The 16,184-nt window shown below is 42.3% G+C and overlaps 1 protein-coding gene across 1 annotated transcript in view; it reads left to right on the top strand.

Moving 5' to 3' along the window:
* Nucleotides 1–16,184, top strand: part of SH3BGRL2 (SH3 domain binding glutamate rich protein like 2) — a 70,776-nt gene that overhangs the window by 30,081 nt on the left and 24,511 nt on the right. The window contains exons 3-4 of the mRNA XM_033235261.1: nt 9,649–9,773; nt 15,306–15,491. Of these exons, the coding sequence (XP_033091152.1) occupies nt 9,649–9,773; nt 15,306–15,491 (311 nt within the window). The remainder of the gene's footprint in view (nt 1–9,648; nt 9,774–15,305; nt 15,492–16,184) is intronic.

Raw genomic sequence — 16,184 nt, 5'->3', positions numbered from 1 at the left:
TTGAGAAGGAAAGGTAAGAATATTTGGTGTGGCATTACCACACTGTGATTTATTTTTGCTAAAGATCAAGTGAATTTTCCAGTGAGCAAATGGATGGAATTTGTGTGGGATTTTGTTTGACAATATGTGCATTGTAGCTCAGAGTTCAGAATCTTTGTTTTGATTTTTACAAATGCTGTTTTAGTCCCTGTTGTTTTCTTTTATCCTAGTTTCTATTCCTTTACACATAAACACCGATGGTGAACCCCCTAACTTGATATGCTTTTGTTGTTCCATCTTGATCATGATTTTGTTGGGTTTGTTAAGCCAAAGTTGAGCTGAATTAGACCCACCGAATAAATTTATGCTTCATCTTGGTTGTTCTTCTTGGCTGTATTATTCTTTTACTCTCCCTACTGATTTGTTTTTCTAAGACCACCAGAGCGGGCACAAAAGAACCAGCGAGTAGGCAAGTGTAGGAGCAAAACTGCAAGTTTATTTTGGTCACCTAAGGTGTGGGGAAGAGGTCTGTCGGCCTCCGGCAAAGAAGGCCGACAGAGTGCCCCGGTGGGGCTCTCGGACGGAGTTCCCACAGTCCTGACATCCGGACAGGAGTGGGGCTGTGAGAAGGCCGCGCCTGGCGTTCCTCCAGAGCGGCTTTTCTAGGAGTGGGAGGGCAATAGGCGGGGCATGGGCGTGTCAGGGGGCGTTCCGCAGGTGCGACCAGGTAAATCTTGGTCTCTTCGGATTGACGTCACCTGGCGCATGCCCAGTTGGTCTGCACCTTCCCGGGGCGGCTGCATTTTCGCGCGCGCCGGAAAAGTTGGTGAAGAAGAACCCGGAAGTGCACCAGCTTGCCTCTGTTAATCCAAACACCTACAAGCTTCAAGAGTCAAGGAGCAATGTTTTGATAGATGTTTCTTTGTCTTCCTCTTAAAGAACTTGATGCACATCTGGCCAAAGGACGAAAGAGCAGGTGGGATTGGAAATGTCATGTACCTGCTTGAGGGGGGTGGTGTTAAGATTTGATTCCTTTTACTTTTATTTCTCTCCAGTGCAGATATCTGATTCTATTATGGCTTGCCTCGGGGATCTATCTGAGAACACTGTTGCAATTCTCCTTGTCTTACGTGGTTTACATCCTAGCAGGAAGGTACACTTTAACCTATTACTTAATTCATTAAAACTATAATTAATCTTACAAAGGAGGAATTAATGACACAGTGAAAATGGTTATAAACAAAGATCTTACCTAACCTGGGTGGTTTTTTTTTTTTTTTTTTTGGCGGGAGGGTTAGGGATATGGTCTCACTTTGCCACCCAGTCTAGCATGCAGTAGTGTAATACCTGGGTGCTTTTGTCAGGGAAGATTTACTTGAGAGGGTGACGTTAAAGCTGAGGGCGTAAGAGGGAGCATATGAGTCAGCTAGGTGAAGCTGGAAAGAGGTTTCATGGGCTGCTGACTACCTTATGGGAAGTTTTGATTTAGGAAGGATGGTACAATTGAGCAGATGAAGGGAGACTGCATAGGGTTAGTGTAGAGCAGTGGCCCCTTAAGCTTGATTCATGCATTACTTGGGAACTTGTTATATTTGTAAATTCATTTTTTAAAAAAATAGTACTATTGAGATATGATTAGCATACCATTTAAACTATTGAAACTATACAATTCTGTGGCTTTCAGGATATTTGCAGAATTGTCAGCTATTACCACAATTTAAGAACATTTTTATTGCCCCACAAAGAAATCTCACACCCCTTTAGCCATGGGTCCCCAAGCCCTCCACCTTTATCACTCCAGCCCTAGGCTACTACTAATCTGCTTTCTGTCTACAGGGTCACCTATTCTAGACATCTCATACAAATGGAATCATATGATATGTGATCCTTTATGACTGACTTCTTTCTCTTAGCATGATCTCAAAGTTCATCCATGTTGTACATGTATCAGTACTTCATTTTTATGACTGGATAATGTTCCATTGTTTAAAGATACGAAATGCAGATTCTTGAGCCCCATTCCAATCTTCCTGAATCTTAAACTCTGGGGGCTATTCATCCTTCCATAATCTGTGCTTTAACAAGCCCTCCAGGTGACCCAGATTCACCCAAAGGTAGAGAGCCACCTGCAGAGGGAGTGGGAGAGGGCAAGGAGTTGGAGAGTTGGGCACTTCCTATCACTGCCTGGGCCTGGTTATAGACTTTTTCCTTCATCTTTTTTTTTTTTTTTTTTTTTTTTTTTTTGAGGCGGAGTCTCGCTCTGCCGCCCAGGCTGGAGTGCAGTGGCCGGATCTCAGCTCACTGCAAGCTCCGCCTCCCGGGTTCACGCCATTCTCCTGCCTCAGCCTCCCAAGTAGCTGGGACTACAGGCGCCCGCCATCTCGCCCGGCTAGTTTTTTGTATTTTTTACTAGAGACGGGGTTTCACCATGTTAGCCAGGATGGTCTCGATCTGCTGACCTCGTGATCCACCCGTCTCGGCCTCCCAAAGTGCTGGGATTACAGGCTTGAGCCACCGCGCCCGGCCCAGAGTGCTTTACTTCTAATTATGTGGTCAGTTTTAGAATAAGTGCGATGTGGTGCTCAGAAGAATGTATATTCTGTTGATTTGAGGTGGAGAGTTCTGTAGATGTCTATTAGTCCACTTGGTGCAGAGCTGAGTTGAAGTCCTGGATATCCTTGTTAACCTTCTGTCTCATTGATCTGTCTAATATTGACAGTGGGTTGTTAAAGTCTCCCATTATTATTGTGTGGGAGTCTAAGTCTCTTTGTAGGTCTCTAAGGACTTGCTTTATGAATCTGGGTGCTCCTGTATTGGGTGCATATATATTTAGGATAGTTAGCTCTTCTTGTTGAATTGATGCCTTTACCATTATGTAATAGCCTTCTTTGTCTCTTTTGATCTTTGTTGGTTTAAAGTCTGTTTTATCAGAGACTAGGATTGCAACCCTGCTTGTTTTTGTTTTCAATTTGCTTGGTAGATCTTCTTCCATCCCTTTATTTTGAGCCTATGTGTGTCTCTGCACTCTATGTGTGAGATGGGTGTCTTGAATATAGCACATTGATGGGTCTTGACTCTATCCAATTTGGCAGTCTGTGTCTTTTAATTGGGGCATTTAGCCCATTTACATTTAAGGTTAATATTGTTTTGTGTGAATTTGATCCTGTCATTATGATGTTAGCTGGTTATTCTGCCAGTTAATTGTTGCAGTTTCTTCATAGCATCGATGGTCTTTACAATTTGGTATGTTTTTGTAGTGGCTGGTACCAGCCGTTCCTTGCCAGGTTTAGTGCTTCCTTTAGGAGCTCTTATAAGGCAGACCTGGTGGTGACAAAATCTCTCAGCATTTGCTTGTCTGTAAAGGATTTTATTTCTCCTTCGCTTATGAAGCTTAGTTTGGCAGGATATGAAATTCTGGGTTGAAAATTATTTTCTTTAAGAATGTTGAATATTGGTCTTCACTCTTATCTGACTTGTAAGGTTTCTGCCAAGAGATTCACTAGTAGTCTGATGGGCTTCCCTTTGTTGGTAACCCGACTTTTCTCTCTGGCTGCCCTTAACATTTTTTCCTTCATTTCAACTTTGGTGAATCTGACAATTATGTGTCTTGGGGTTGTTCTTCTCGAGGAGTATCTTTGTGGTGGTTTCTGTATTTCCTGAATTTGAATGTTGGCCTGCCTTTGTAGGTTGGGAAGTTCTCCTGGATAATATCCTGAAGAGTGTTTTCCAACTTGGTTCAATTCTCCCCATCACTTTCAGGCACACCAATCAAATGTAGATTTGGTCTTTTCACATAGTCTCATATTTCTTGGAGGCTTTGTTCTTTTCTTTTTACTCTTTTTTCTCTATACTTGTTTTCTACTTTATTTCATTAATTTGATCTTCAATCACTGATATCCTTTCTTCCATTTGATCAAATTGTCTATTTAAGCTTGTGCGTGTGTCATGAAGTTCTTTTGCCATGGTTTTCAGCTCCATCAGATCATTTAAGGTCTTCTCTACACTGCTTATTCTAGTTAGCTATTTGTATAATCTTTTTTCAAGGTTTTTAGCTTCCTTGTGATGGGTTGTAACATTCTCCTTTAGCTCGGAGAAGTTTGTTATTACCGACCTTCTGAAGCCTATTTCTGTCTACTCGTCAAAGTCATTCTCTGTCCAGCTTTGTTCCGTTGCTGGTGAGGGACTGTGATCCTTTGGAGAGGTGCTCTGGTTTTTAGAATTTCCAGTTTTTCTGCTTCAGCTTCTTCCCATCTTTGTGGTTTTATCTAACTTTGGTCTTTGATGTTGGTGATCTACAGATGGTGTTTTTTTGTGGACGCCCTTTTTGTTGGTGTTGATGCTACTCCTTTCTGTTTGTTGGTGTTCGTTTTAACAGTCAGGTCCCTGAACTGCAGGTCTGTTGGAGTTTGCTGGAGGTCCACTCCAGACCTGTTGGCCTGGGTATCACCAGTGGAGGCTGCAGAATACCAAATATTGCAGAACAGCAAATATCACTCCCTGATCCTTCCTCTGGAAGCTTCGTCAAAGAGGGACACCCACCTGTTTGAGGTGTCTGTCGGCCCCTACTGGGAGGTGTCTCCCAGTTAGGCTACACAGGGATCAGAGACCCACTTGACGAGGTAGTCTGTCCGTTCTCAGAGCTCAAACACCATGCTTGGAGAACCACTGCTCTCTTCAGAGCTGTCAGACAGGGACATTTAAGTCTGCAGAAGTTTCTGCTGCCTTTTTTCAGCTATGCCCTACCCACAGAGGTAGAGTCTGTAGAGGCTGTAGGCCTTGCTGAGCTGTGTTGGGCTCTGCCCAGTTTGAGCTTCCCGGCCGCTTTGTGTACCTACTCAGGCCTCAGCAATGGTGGCCGCCCCTCTGCCTGCCAGGCTGCTGCCTTGCAGGTCGATCTCAGACTGCTGCGCTAGCAGCGGGCAAGACTCTCTGGGCATGGGGCTCACCTAACCAGGCACAGGAGAGAATCTCCTAGTCTGCCAGTTGCTAAGACCGTAGGAAGAGTGCAGTATTTGCGTGGGAGTGCCCTGTTTTTCCAGGTAGAGTCTGTCATGGCTTCCCTTGAGTAGGAAAGGGGAATCCCCTAACCCCTTGTGCTTCCTGGGTGAGGTGAAGCCCCGCCCTGTTTCGGCTCGCCCTCTGTGGGCTGCACCCACTGTCCAACCAGTCCACATGAGATGAACCAGGTACCTCAGTTGGAAATGCAGAAATCACCCATCTTCTGCGTCGAACACACTGGGAGCTGCAGACCGGAGCTGTTCCTATTCACCTATCTTGGAACCAACTTGTGATTGGATTTAATGTTTAGCTCTTTTAGCATGCCAGGCACTGCACTAAGAACTTTATGAACATTATGATATTTAAATTTCATAGCAGTTCTCTATGCTGAATTATTATCTGTATTTTACAGATGAGGAAACCAAGGCTTGGTAGAATAAGTAACTTGACCAAGGTGACACAGACCCACCCTTTTTTGACTGTTCAGGACTAGAACATTGATAAAGCCAACTGGCCCAATTGAAGATCAGGCTGCTGCCTTTGGCATCACTGTCACCATGTTCAGTCCAGCAGAGCTACATGTTCATAGACCAACCAGAGTCGCACACAGACCTCAGTGTCCTGCTTGCAGTAGCCAGACCTATTTCCCATTCATCAGTCATATAAAGGTTTTTGTTAACAGTTTGGTAGTTGAAATCATGTTATGTTCCGTGATATCAAATAACTATTCCAGGAAACCAATGGAAAGATGTTACATTAAAATAACTTGCTGAAATATTTCATTTGAAAGACTTTAGGAGACAAGATTTAGAAAAATCTGTGTAAAGTCCCTGTGTTTTAGTACTACTAGGTAGCCTACTACTAATAACCATTTTTTATCATTTAAAAAGTCGCCCAGGCACAGTCACTCACACCTGTAATCCCAGCACTTTGGGAGGCTGAGGAGGGCGGATCATGAGGTCAGGAGCTTGAGACCAGCCTGACCAACATGGTGAAACCTCATCTCTACTAAAAATACAAAAATTAGCAAGGCGTGGCGGAGGGTGCCTGTAGTCCCAACTACTCAGGAGGCTGAGGCAGGAAAATCGCTTGAACGCAGGAGGAGGAGTTTGCAGTGAGCTGACATCGAGCCACTGCATTCCAGCCTGGGCAACAGAGTGAGACTCCATCTCAAAATAAATAAATAAATAAATAGCAAATTTGGAACACATATTTTTTATAAAACATCTTTAGAACACACCTAAATCTCCAATGTTAGAATATATGTTTTAATACATTAGCATAAGTACTCAAGATAATTCATACATGCAATAAGATAACCATGGAGATTTTAGAAACAAAAAACATTCGTAATACAACAGAAACATCCTTCCCCAAAACATTTGTTATTATGGCAACTATATAAAGTATACTTCTGGCCGGGCGCGGTGGCTCAAGCCTGTAATCCCAGCACTTTGGGAGGCCAAGACGGGCGGATCACGAGGTCAGGAGATCGAGACCATCCTGGCTAACACAGTGAAACCCCGTCTCTACTTAAAAAAACTACAAAAAACTAGCCGGGCGAGGTGGCGGGCGCCTGTAGTCCCAGCTCCTCGGGAGGCCGAGGCCGGAGAATGGCGTAAACCCGGGAGGCGGAGCTTGCAGTGAGCCGAGATCGCGCCACTGCACTCCAGCCTGGGTGACAGAGCGAGACTCCGTCTCAAAAAAAAATAAAAATAAAAATAAAGTATACTTCTAAATGTTTACTCCCTGGAAGGTTCTATGAAAAATAAAAGTCTCAGTGTGATGAGATTATGGGTTTTTTAAAATTAAAAAATTTCAAATGGGAAAGATGATTTACCATATTATAAACATGTAAAAAAGAAATCAATGCAAATTGATCAAGAAAACGGGACCAACAATATTGGCTGGTTAAAAGAAAACCAAAGTTAAAAGTATGAATTCAAGCTTAATAATATTTATTTGATTAATACAAATAAATGCCTATGTAGTAAGTGCCAGGGACTGTGCTAGTGATACATAGATGGAAAACCACAGCCTTTTCTGTCGTTAAAATTATATTGTTTTAATTTATAACATGTACTGACAGTTTTTCAAAAATTGACCTTTATTTTGTAATCTGTTTTTCTGACAGTGATTCTATAAAACTCAAGCTTCAGTCTTTTGTTAGTCAGCCTCTTTATGCCTTGGCTTGGTAATTTGGTATTTGCTTTCTAGTAAGATAAACTGAAACAGAAACTGGAGACACTGTACTTTATGTATCATCTCTCATTTAGTTAAGCAGCATTAGAACATTGCCAGTTAGCAAATGGCATCTTGGGGGTTACTCTACACCCCTGCTCTACTCCCCAACAATGAGACATACTGCTGAGGGTTTCAGTTAAGAATGAGTTCATTTGCAAATAACAGAGAACCTGTCTAACTTGAGCTTAAACAGAGGTGTTTCAGTCTCTCCTGGTAAGTCTGGAGGCTGAACTTGTTCAGGGCCTGCCTTGATGGGATTCTCTTGGCTTTTTCTGATGCCTGTCACCTCAAGGTGGAAAGGCTGCCCCGCACCACTAGCCCTCACATCTGGATGCCATGCTGGGAGAATGAGGAAGGGCAGGAAAAAGGGGCCTTAGCATTGTCATCTGTTGGCATCAGCAGGAAGCCAAGCTCTGTCCAGAAGCTCCACCTAGCACACTTAGGTGCACACTTCACTGGCCAGATCTGGGTCATGTGGCTGCTTCATCTATAAGTGTGACTGGGAAAACTGGAGCTTTAGTTTTTTAGGCTTCACAGGGGAGATCATGAATAGGCTTTGTTGTTTAACTAGGCTAACGTCTGCCACAGTACTTTCTGCCATTTGCATCCTCTTTTATGACAGCATAATGCCTAGTAAAGCCAAGAATGGGGTTTTATTTAAAGAATTTGCCATGAAATTAGGTATATTTGAGGTACCTTACTCAATCACTGGAAAGTTCCTGAGGTCTTTGACAAGGGAAAGAGCCTCAGTCCTTTCCTCCCTTTTTAGTTGAAAGGAAGAATCATCTTAGGGCCTTCTACCTTCCTTAATCCAGTCCAGGCCCTCCTTTGTACATTTTGTGAAGCTATTAAAACAAACCTCATCTTTTCCCTTCTATTTTCTCTCACTGTCTTTGACTTTTTTCCATTTGAGATACATAATAGGTCCTAATCAGTCTTAGGTCTACCCCAGGTCAGAATAAAGAAAGATGTGTGTTTGAAGTGTGAAAGCAGGTGAAATAAAGAACCATTGTGTTGAATATCTAAGGCCTTTGAAAGCATTCAGAAGTTGCTATATTTTTGATGGAGGCCACTTCTAGGGCAAAGATAGAAAAGCTAGTATGTTTGAGTAAATGAAACAATTAAGCAGGTGCCCATTACTGCTTAGGCCTTTTCTTATTTAATTTTCCAGTGAATCTGTGGAAAAAAGATAGTTGAGTTCTGTTAAAAGAAAAGCTTTACGCAGATTATATTTAACAGGGTTTCATTGAGCCAAGAATATTTTGAGAATTGGGCAGCCCCCAAACCAGCATAGGTTCAGAAGGACTCTGACGCTGCTTCGTAGTCACAAAGAATTTATGTACAGAAAAAGGAAGTTAGGTACAAAAACGGGAATAATCTAATGGAAGTAAGATTGGTTACAGCTTGGCGTTCGCCTTGTTTGAACACAGTTTGAACAGTTGCCTGCCTTAATTGGCTGAAATGCTGTGATTGGTCCAAGAGTAGGTTACAGTCTGTTTACGTATCTGGTTAGGTTACAGTTCACTATGGATGGAGAAACCTTTAGGTGAACTCAAAGTATTTAAGGAGGTAGCTTTAGGCTAAGTTTTTTTTTTTTTTTTTTTTTTTTTAAATCGAGACAGAGTCTCACTCTGTCACCCAGGCTGGAGTGCAGCGGCGCGATCTCAGCTCACTGTAACCTCTGTCTCCTGGGTTCAAGGGATTCTCCCGCCTCAGCCTCCTGACTAGCTAGGATTACAGGTGCATGCCACGACAGCCAGCTAATTTTTGTATTTTTAGTAGAGACGAGGTTTCACCATGTTGGCTAGGCTGGTCTCGAACTCCTGATCTCAGGTGATCTGTCTGCCTGGGCCTCCCAAAGTACTGGGATTACAGGCGTGAGCCATCACTCCTGGCCTTAGGCTAAACTTAATTTAGCAGTTTATTTCATAGGTTTGGAAACGGAAGTTAAGAGAGAAGCCAAGTAATATCTCCAAGGCTACCCATCTGTCAGGGTCAAGATTAAAACCAGGACAATCTGGCTCTAAAATACATACTTTCCGCCCCCCAGTTTTCCTCGTTGTCCTCTGTGGCTCATTTGTCTTTCCCATTATCGTTCGTATTCAGTCTCAATGTTAAAAAGAAAACTCTTATTCAAATTGATTATGTCTCTTTATTTCCTAGTGACTCCCAAGGTCCCAGGGTGCAGCATTAGCTGGGTATACCCTGGAATTCAAACATGACTAGACGTGTCCAGAAGCCTATGGAAGGAATCTGGCAGGGGCTGCTTAATTATATAAGTTAACTGGCATCTTCCTGGGAAAGAAGTAATCCTACAAGAAGAGAGTAGAGGCATGCAAGTTTACGTAGCAGTGTCACAGAGTAGGGGGTTAAGGCTGAGTCACGAGCAAGGTAATTATTTAACCTGTTTTCTGATCCAATCCCTAGGGACTCTTGGGGCCAGGAGGTTGCCAGTGAAGGTTCCAAGTGTCTTCACTAAGATTTCCACAGGTCATCGAGTGTTCACGCAGAGTCAGGAGACTCCGCAGCTTACTGCCCAGGGCCCTGTGGGGGTGAGTCACCAGGGTTTGGGTGCAGGCATTGGGGTCCTCAGGAGATTCATGGATCTGGAGTCAAAGGGGTAAAGGCATACATTGAGTGGCCAAGAAGGCTGCTTCAAAGTACATTTGAGGGAGCAGTTTGCTTCAGAGCTCCTGAAGTTAGTGGGGGGAAGTGGTTGAGGGTGATAGAGTACTAAGGTAGTAATGGGAAGCAGATTCAGGAAAATACCAACACATTTGCATAATTCTCAGTTGCCGTATTTGCAAATGTATCAACAATTTAATAAAACCATTTCAGCAATACAAAACACTTTTTGTTTCGTTATGCACTTGCAACTATTAAAATTAACTGACAGTAGAATTTACGTAAACATGTAACCACGTACTACTTTCTTTTTAAGTCATTGTCAAAGTTAGAAGCAAAGTTTTTTTCGCATTAGGGTCTAGAGACTCTTCTGAATTATTTCGGCTATGTACAGTTAGATGTAGCCTCCTAAGCACGATGCTTTTCAAAATTGTGCCGCTTTGGGATTGAGAAATACTGTCATTTGATCCACATTCCCATTGGGCTAAATGTAAGTTACATTTGTTCCTAAATTAAATTACTCACTTAGTTTGAATCGTTTCTCTGGAACATCACCTGGAAATCTTTGATGTTCAGGACTGGAATAATTCTTGAATCATCCATTCAGTTAATATTTATTGAGGGCCTCCTGCACGCTGGTCCTTCTGCTTCCAGAATTGACGTTGTAGAGAGAGAGGTGAGAACAAAAACAAAGGGCATATAAGTAAATAAAATTTTAATAAATTTAGGCAATAAAACTTCAGCAAGGTGGTTCGAGAGGGCTCTTTGAAGAGGTGATACTTTTGGTGAGCCCTCAAGGGTAAAAAGAATCAGCCCTGTTGTTGGTTGGGAGGAAAGTTCCCCATCTCACAGGCCATTCTACCTGTGAACATCTTGTCTAGTCATTAACAAATGTTTAATAAAAGCGACAAAATCTCCTGGCCTTGGGGAATTTATATTCTTTTTTTTTTTTTTTTTTTTTTGAGACAGAGTTCGCTCTTGTTGCCCAGGCCAGAGAGCAATGGCGCGATCTCCACTTACTGCAACCAAGTTCAAGTGATTCTCCTGCCTCAGCCTCACAAGTAGCTGGGATTACAGGCATGCGGCACCACGCCTGGCTAATTTTTGTATTTTTAGTAGAGAGAGGGTTTCACCATGTTGGTCAGGCTGGTCTCAAACTCCTGACCTCAGGTGATTCACTTGCTTCAGCCTTCCAAAGTGCTGAGATTACAGGAGTGACCCACTGCACCCAACCAGGGGATTTATATTCTAGTAGGGGAGATGGACAAACAAATACATAATCTATACAGTCTGTCAGATGCTGAGTGCTGTGGTGAAAAATACAGCAGTGAAGGGGGAGTAGAGAGTTCTGGGGTAGCTGGTAAAAGTGTAAAATCAGGTGGTCAAAGGAAGGCTCACTGAGAAAGGGAACTTTGACCTAGAAATGAAGATTTGTGATCTAGCTCAAAGGTTGGCAAGCCTTTTCTATAAAGGGCAGCTAGTCAATATTTTAGGCACTGGAGGACCACACAGTCTCTGTTGCAACTTCTCAACTCTGCCATCGTAGGGAGAAAGCAGACAGAGACAATATATGAGTGAATGGGTGTTGCTGTGTTCCCATACAGCTTTGTTTATGGACACTGGTGTTTATATTTCATATAACTTTTACATGTCATGGAATACTATTATTCTTTTGATTTTTTTCCCCAGCTGTTTAAAAATATAAAGAGAATTTTTGGCTGCTGGCCACACAAAAATGGTCAGTGGGCTGGATTTGGGCCTTGGGCCATATTTTGCCTACTCCCAATCTAATGCAAGAGATTCTGTGTTCCCTTTAATTGCTTTGTATGGTGTATAGTAGTGTTTGAATGTTAAGGTGAAATGCACTCTTCATCCTTTTAGATAACCTGCCTGTTCTAGTTCCAACATGTTGACTGTTGCTCTGTGGAGTAGATTAAGAAAATTCCTCTGTTTATCCAGTGATAAATATTCACTCACATATATTAAGTTTATGTCTTACAGCTTTTATTGCTAGGCTCTACTGTGCAGTAATAGCTTTTATTTTCAATCCTTCATCATAATACAGTATTTCTGAAGTCATTTTAAGTAGCAATTAAGAATTGCATTTGGGTGCAGGCTATAGAAAACTGGATGAAGAGTGGCTTAACTTATTAAAGGTTTATTTGTCTAATACAGAAAGGTGTAGAATAGGTTGTGCATGAAGAGACCAGGGTGGCAGCTACAAAATGTCATTAAGGACCCAGGCTACTATCTTTCTGCTTGACCATCCTTAGCATATAGTATTTTCACATACTTATGGTGTTTGTTTTCACATTTGTGAAATGATTTCTGCACCTCCAGGCACCATATCTGCATTTCTGCAAGTGAGGAGACTAGAGAAGGGCAAAAGTCTGCTTTATGTTTTCTTTCATTTAAGTGAAGCCTTCCTAAGGACTGTCTGCCTCACATCTCATTGGTCAGAACAGTATCATGTGATTCCCTCTAACAGTAGAGGTGTTTGGGTGAACATGATTTTGTAGCCGAGCACATTGCTTTTCTAAGTAAAACCAGGCTTCTGTATTTAGAAAGAGAGGGAGATTGGTTACTGGGTAAATAACTACCATTGTTTTGCTTTCAAAGGTGTTTAAGTAAATTAAAAAAAAAACCAGGTGAGTTGAAGGTACCTTCCAACGATGGATAAAATGACATAAGGTGAGGCCAGGCACAGTGGCTTATGCCTATAATCCCAGCACTTTGGGAGGCCGAGGCGGGCGGATCACCTCAGGTCGGGAGTTTGAGATCAGCCTGACCAACATGGAGAAACGCCATCTCTACTGAAAATACAAAAATTAGCCATGCGTGGTGGCACATACTGGAGGCTGAGGCAGGAGAATCACTTGAATCCAGGAGGTGGAGGTTGCAGTGAGCCGAGATTGTGCCTTTGCATTCCAGTCTGTGCAACAAGAGCGAAACTCTGTCTCAGAACAAAACAAAACAAACAAACAAACAAAATGACATAGATGAAAGCAGTGACTGTTGGCCCACAATTTACTTCTCTTCTATTTGCTTAGGAAATTCCTTTTGATATTGATTGTAAGATGCATTTCATTTCAGAAGAGTTGAAGTGTGGGGATAATAAAAAATTCATTGTGTGAAGGAAATGATTGTGTATGTTATGGTTATTTGGACTCTGGAATTAAGCCCAGCACATGAAGTGCCCTTGATGGCTTCCTGTTGCCTCATGGGAAGCCTCTCTGTTACCTGGGCCCCACCTAGTAGGCTGGCCGGTGTCTTCCTCTAAGTTCCTGCTTCCTGAACAGCCTGCCCCCGCCACGCTAGGTTGAGTGCTCCCAGTTCCAGGTCATGTTCACCTCTGCAGACCTGACAAACAGGCTGTGGTAGTGTGACACATCTTCCTTCCTGGTGCTAATGTCACAAACATCCACTTGAAAACTTCCTTCTCTGGGTTAAGTTTCTCCTACCTTGTTATTTGGGTGATTTGCTATAGTACTAGCTAATTTTCTAAGGTTTTAACTGTTTTGTTTTTTTCATTTCTTCTTTTTAAGCATCTGCCCTTTCTTATAAGTGAATTATGGAAGCCAGTGACTCAACAAAATGCTTTGAGTTCTGCTTCATGTCACATTGGGAAAACGTGATTTGTATAAAACAGGGCAACTTTGTGGTATGTACTGCCATCCTCCAAGCTGTTCTGTGGAAGCTAGGGTGCCCTCTCTCTTATTGCAATACATTTCTTCTGTTTACTCTTTTGAATATTAACACATTTATTATAATATTCAAAACATTTTAAAGTAAAACTCTTGCTCCCACTTTGTGTCCTTACCCAATTCCTGCTCCCCCAGCCGTTGGATAACCGCTTCTGTTAGTTTCTTATATGACCTTCAAGAATTTTTTAAAACAATATAAATACAAGCAAATATAAATGTGTTCTTATTTTTCTCCATTTTTTTAAAAAAGTGACCTTAGTCTACATATAGTTCTGCTCCTTGTTTTTCTTTTTAACCTACTAATATGTCTTGGAGAGCTTTTCATAACAGCGTTAACAGTACATACAGAGCTTCTCTTTTTTTTCTTTGTAAGCTCCATAGTGTTAAAGTGATCTCTTTAAAGCACAAACCTGGACATGCCTCCTGGTCATCAGATTGAAAAAATAGAGCATATATATATTGGTTTGGCACTATCTGCCATTTCCGGTGTCTTCTGGGGGTCTTGGAATGTGTCCCCCATGGATAAGGAGAGACTACTGTGTTTTCATTCCATTTCAATTAGTTAATATGTACTCTTTGTTTTTGTTTTTGAGACAGAGTCTCGCTCTGTCGCCCAGGCTGGAGTGCAGTGGCCGGATCTCAGCTCACTGCAAGCTCCCTCCTGGGTTTACGCCATTCTCCTGCCTCAGCCTCCCAAGTAGCTGGGACTACAGGCGCCCGCCACCTCGCCCGGCTAGGTTTTTGTATTTTTTTTTTTTTTTTTTTTTAGTAGAGACGGGGTTTCACCGTGTTAGCTAGGATGGTCTCGATGTCCTGACCTCGTGATCCGCCCGTCTCGGCCTCCCAAAGTGCTGGGATTACAGGCTTGAGCCACCGCGCCCGGCCAGTTAATATGTAGTCTTAAGAAGGTAGGCAACATTTTGAAAACTGCAGATGGATTTGCAGCTCCTCAAGAGCACATCTGACCCCTAGTGACTGAAGAAGGAAAAGTGAAAGATCAGAGGAATGAAAAGGGTTAAGAAACAGAGTTCAAAGTAAGATGATATTCGTTGTTTACTCTCACGTTAGAAGTGAAGAACATTTTTCTCCTGTGAATTGATGAAAGGATGCTTTCATGGTAGTGGCTACAGCTGTGGAATTTCTGAAGAAGGCTGCTGAGGGGAATAAAAATGTTGCTGCTGTCATGAATCCATGAAATGTCGACATCTCAGATAGGCTATACATGGTTTTCAGATGGTTTTGGGCAAAGGGAGCTTTTGTGACTATAAATGTCAACTTCTTGCAAGGGTGAGGGTGGGGTTGGGGGTGGGATGGGGAGTGGTTATGACCCACTGAGAACTAAGTCACTCTCTCATCTCATAGTCCATTCTTTCCAAGCCACCTGAATTGTGCTCCAGAGTTCTGGGCAGTCTAGGTTGAAGAAATGACTGTGTTAGTGGCCGGGTGCGGTGGCTCATACCTGCAATCCCAGCATTTTGGGAGGCTGAGGTGGGTAGATTGCTGGAGCCTAGGAGGTTGAGGCCAGCTTGGGCAGCGTAGAGACTCCATCTCAAAACAGAACAACAACATCAAAGAAACAACTGTGTTGGGACTGGCTTAGTCCTCCACTGGGTATCTAGTGAGTGGACAGTGTGTGACACCTACATAAATCACCTCTTTTTATGTATCAATGACATAAATCTAGTTCAGTTTGGAAGTATATACCTACTGTTTCAGATAAGGATTTCTACTTATTTGTTTGTCTTCTCTCTTTAGATAAAGAAGAAGCAGCAAGATGTGGTTAGATTTCTGGAAGCCAACAAGATAGAGTTTGAGGAGGTGGATATCACAATGTCAGAAGAACAGAGGCAGTGGATGTACAAAAATGTCCCCCCGGAAAAGAAACCCACTCAGGGCAACCCCCTGCCCCCTCAGATATTTAATGGCGACCGATACTGTGGAGTAAGTGGCTAGATTGTTATCATACTGTTTCTTTTATTATTCAAAACACATGTCACTTAGAGTTCAAGTGGGTTTTTCCAGTGAAGACTGTGACTTCTTCACCCAATGCCCATTCAGGTCCGCAAGTCTAACAGAGGGTGAAGTTGAGAAGGGATGTTGAGTCCGAGGTCGTGGACTGTGTATGTATGTGCAAGAGCTGTGTGGTATGTGAATGTGAGTGCACATGTGTCTGTCAGTCTGAGCTCTGTCTTTGCTTTGGGAACAGGAGTAGGAAGGGAAGCTCTGTGTGTGTGTTTGTATGCATGTATGTATGTGTGTATTCTGTTCTAAATTTTGAAGCATTAAAAATAATCATTTTATTAAATTATTAATCAAATTATTTTTTGATTAATACATTTTAGGGGGCAGAGTAGTAGAGGGGAATAATTATCTTTGAATATCCCTTTATGGTATAAATAACTGCTAATAGCTGATTGTAAACCAGAGTTCCATTTCTTATGATAATGAGCCAGAGGGATGATTAAGACTATCAGTGCACCTCATATATGAACATATATCGGGTGCTTTCCTGCTGCATGTAGCATAGGAGAAGATAAAGAAGTCACTTTCATCTATTTACCTACTTTCTTACTCCTTAGGCTAAGAAAAATAGTTAAGAAACTTCTGTCTAAAGAGTAAGTTAGGATTTGCCTT

Source organism: Trachypithecus francoisi, unplaced genomic scaffold (genome assembly GCF_009764315.1).
Source record: "Trachypithecus francoisi isolate TF-2019V2 unplaced genomic scaffold, Tfra_2.0 Lachesis_group15, whole genome shotgun sequence".
In the NCBI taxonomy this organism is placed as follows: Eukaryota; Metazoa; Chordata; class Mammalia; order Primates; family Cercopithecidae; genus Trachypithecus; species Trachypithecus francoisi.
Note: the sequence above shows the minus strand (reverse complement) of the source record. Positions and strands in the feature narration are given on the sequence as shown.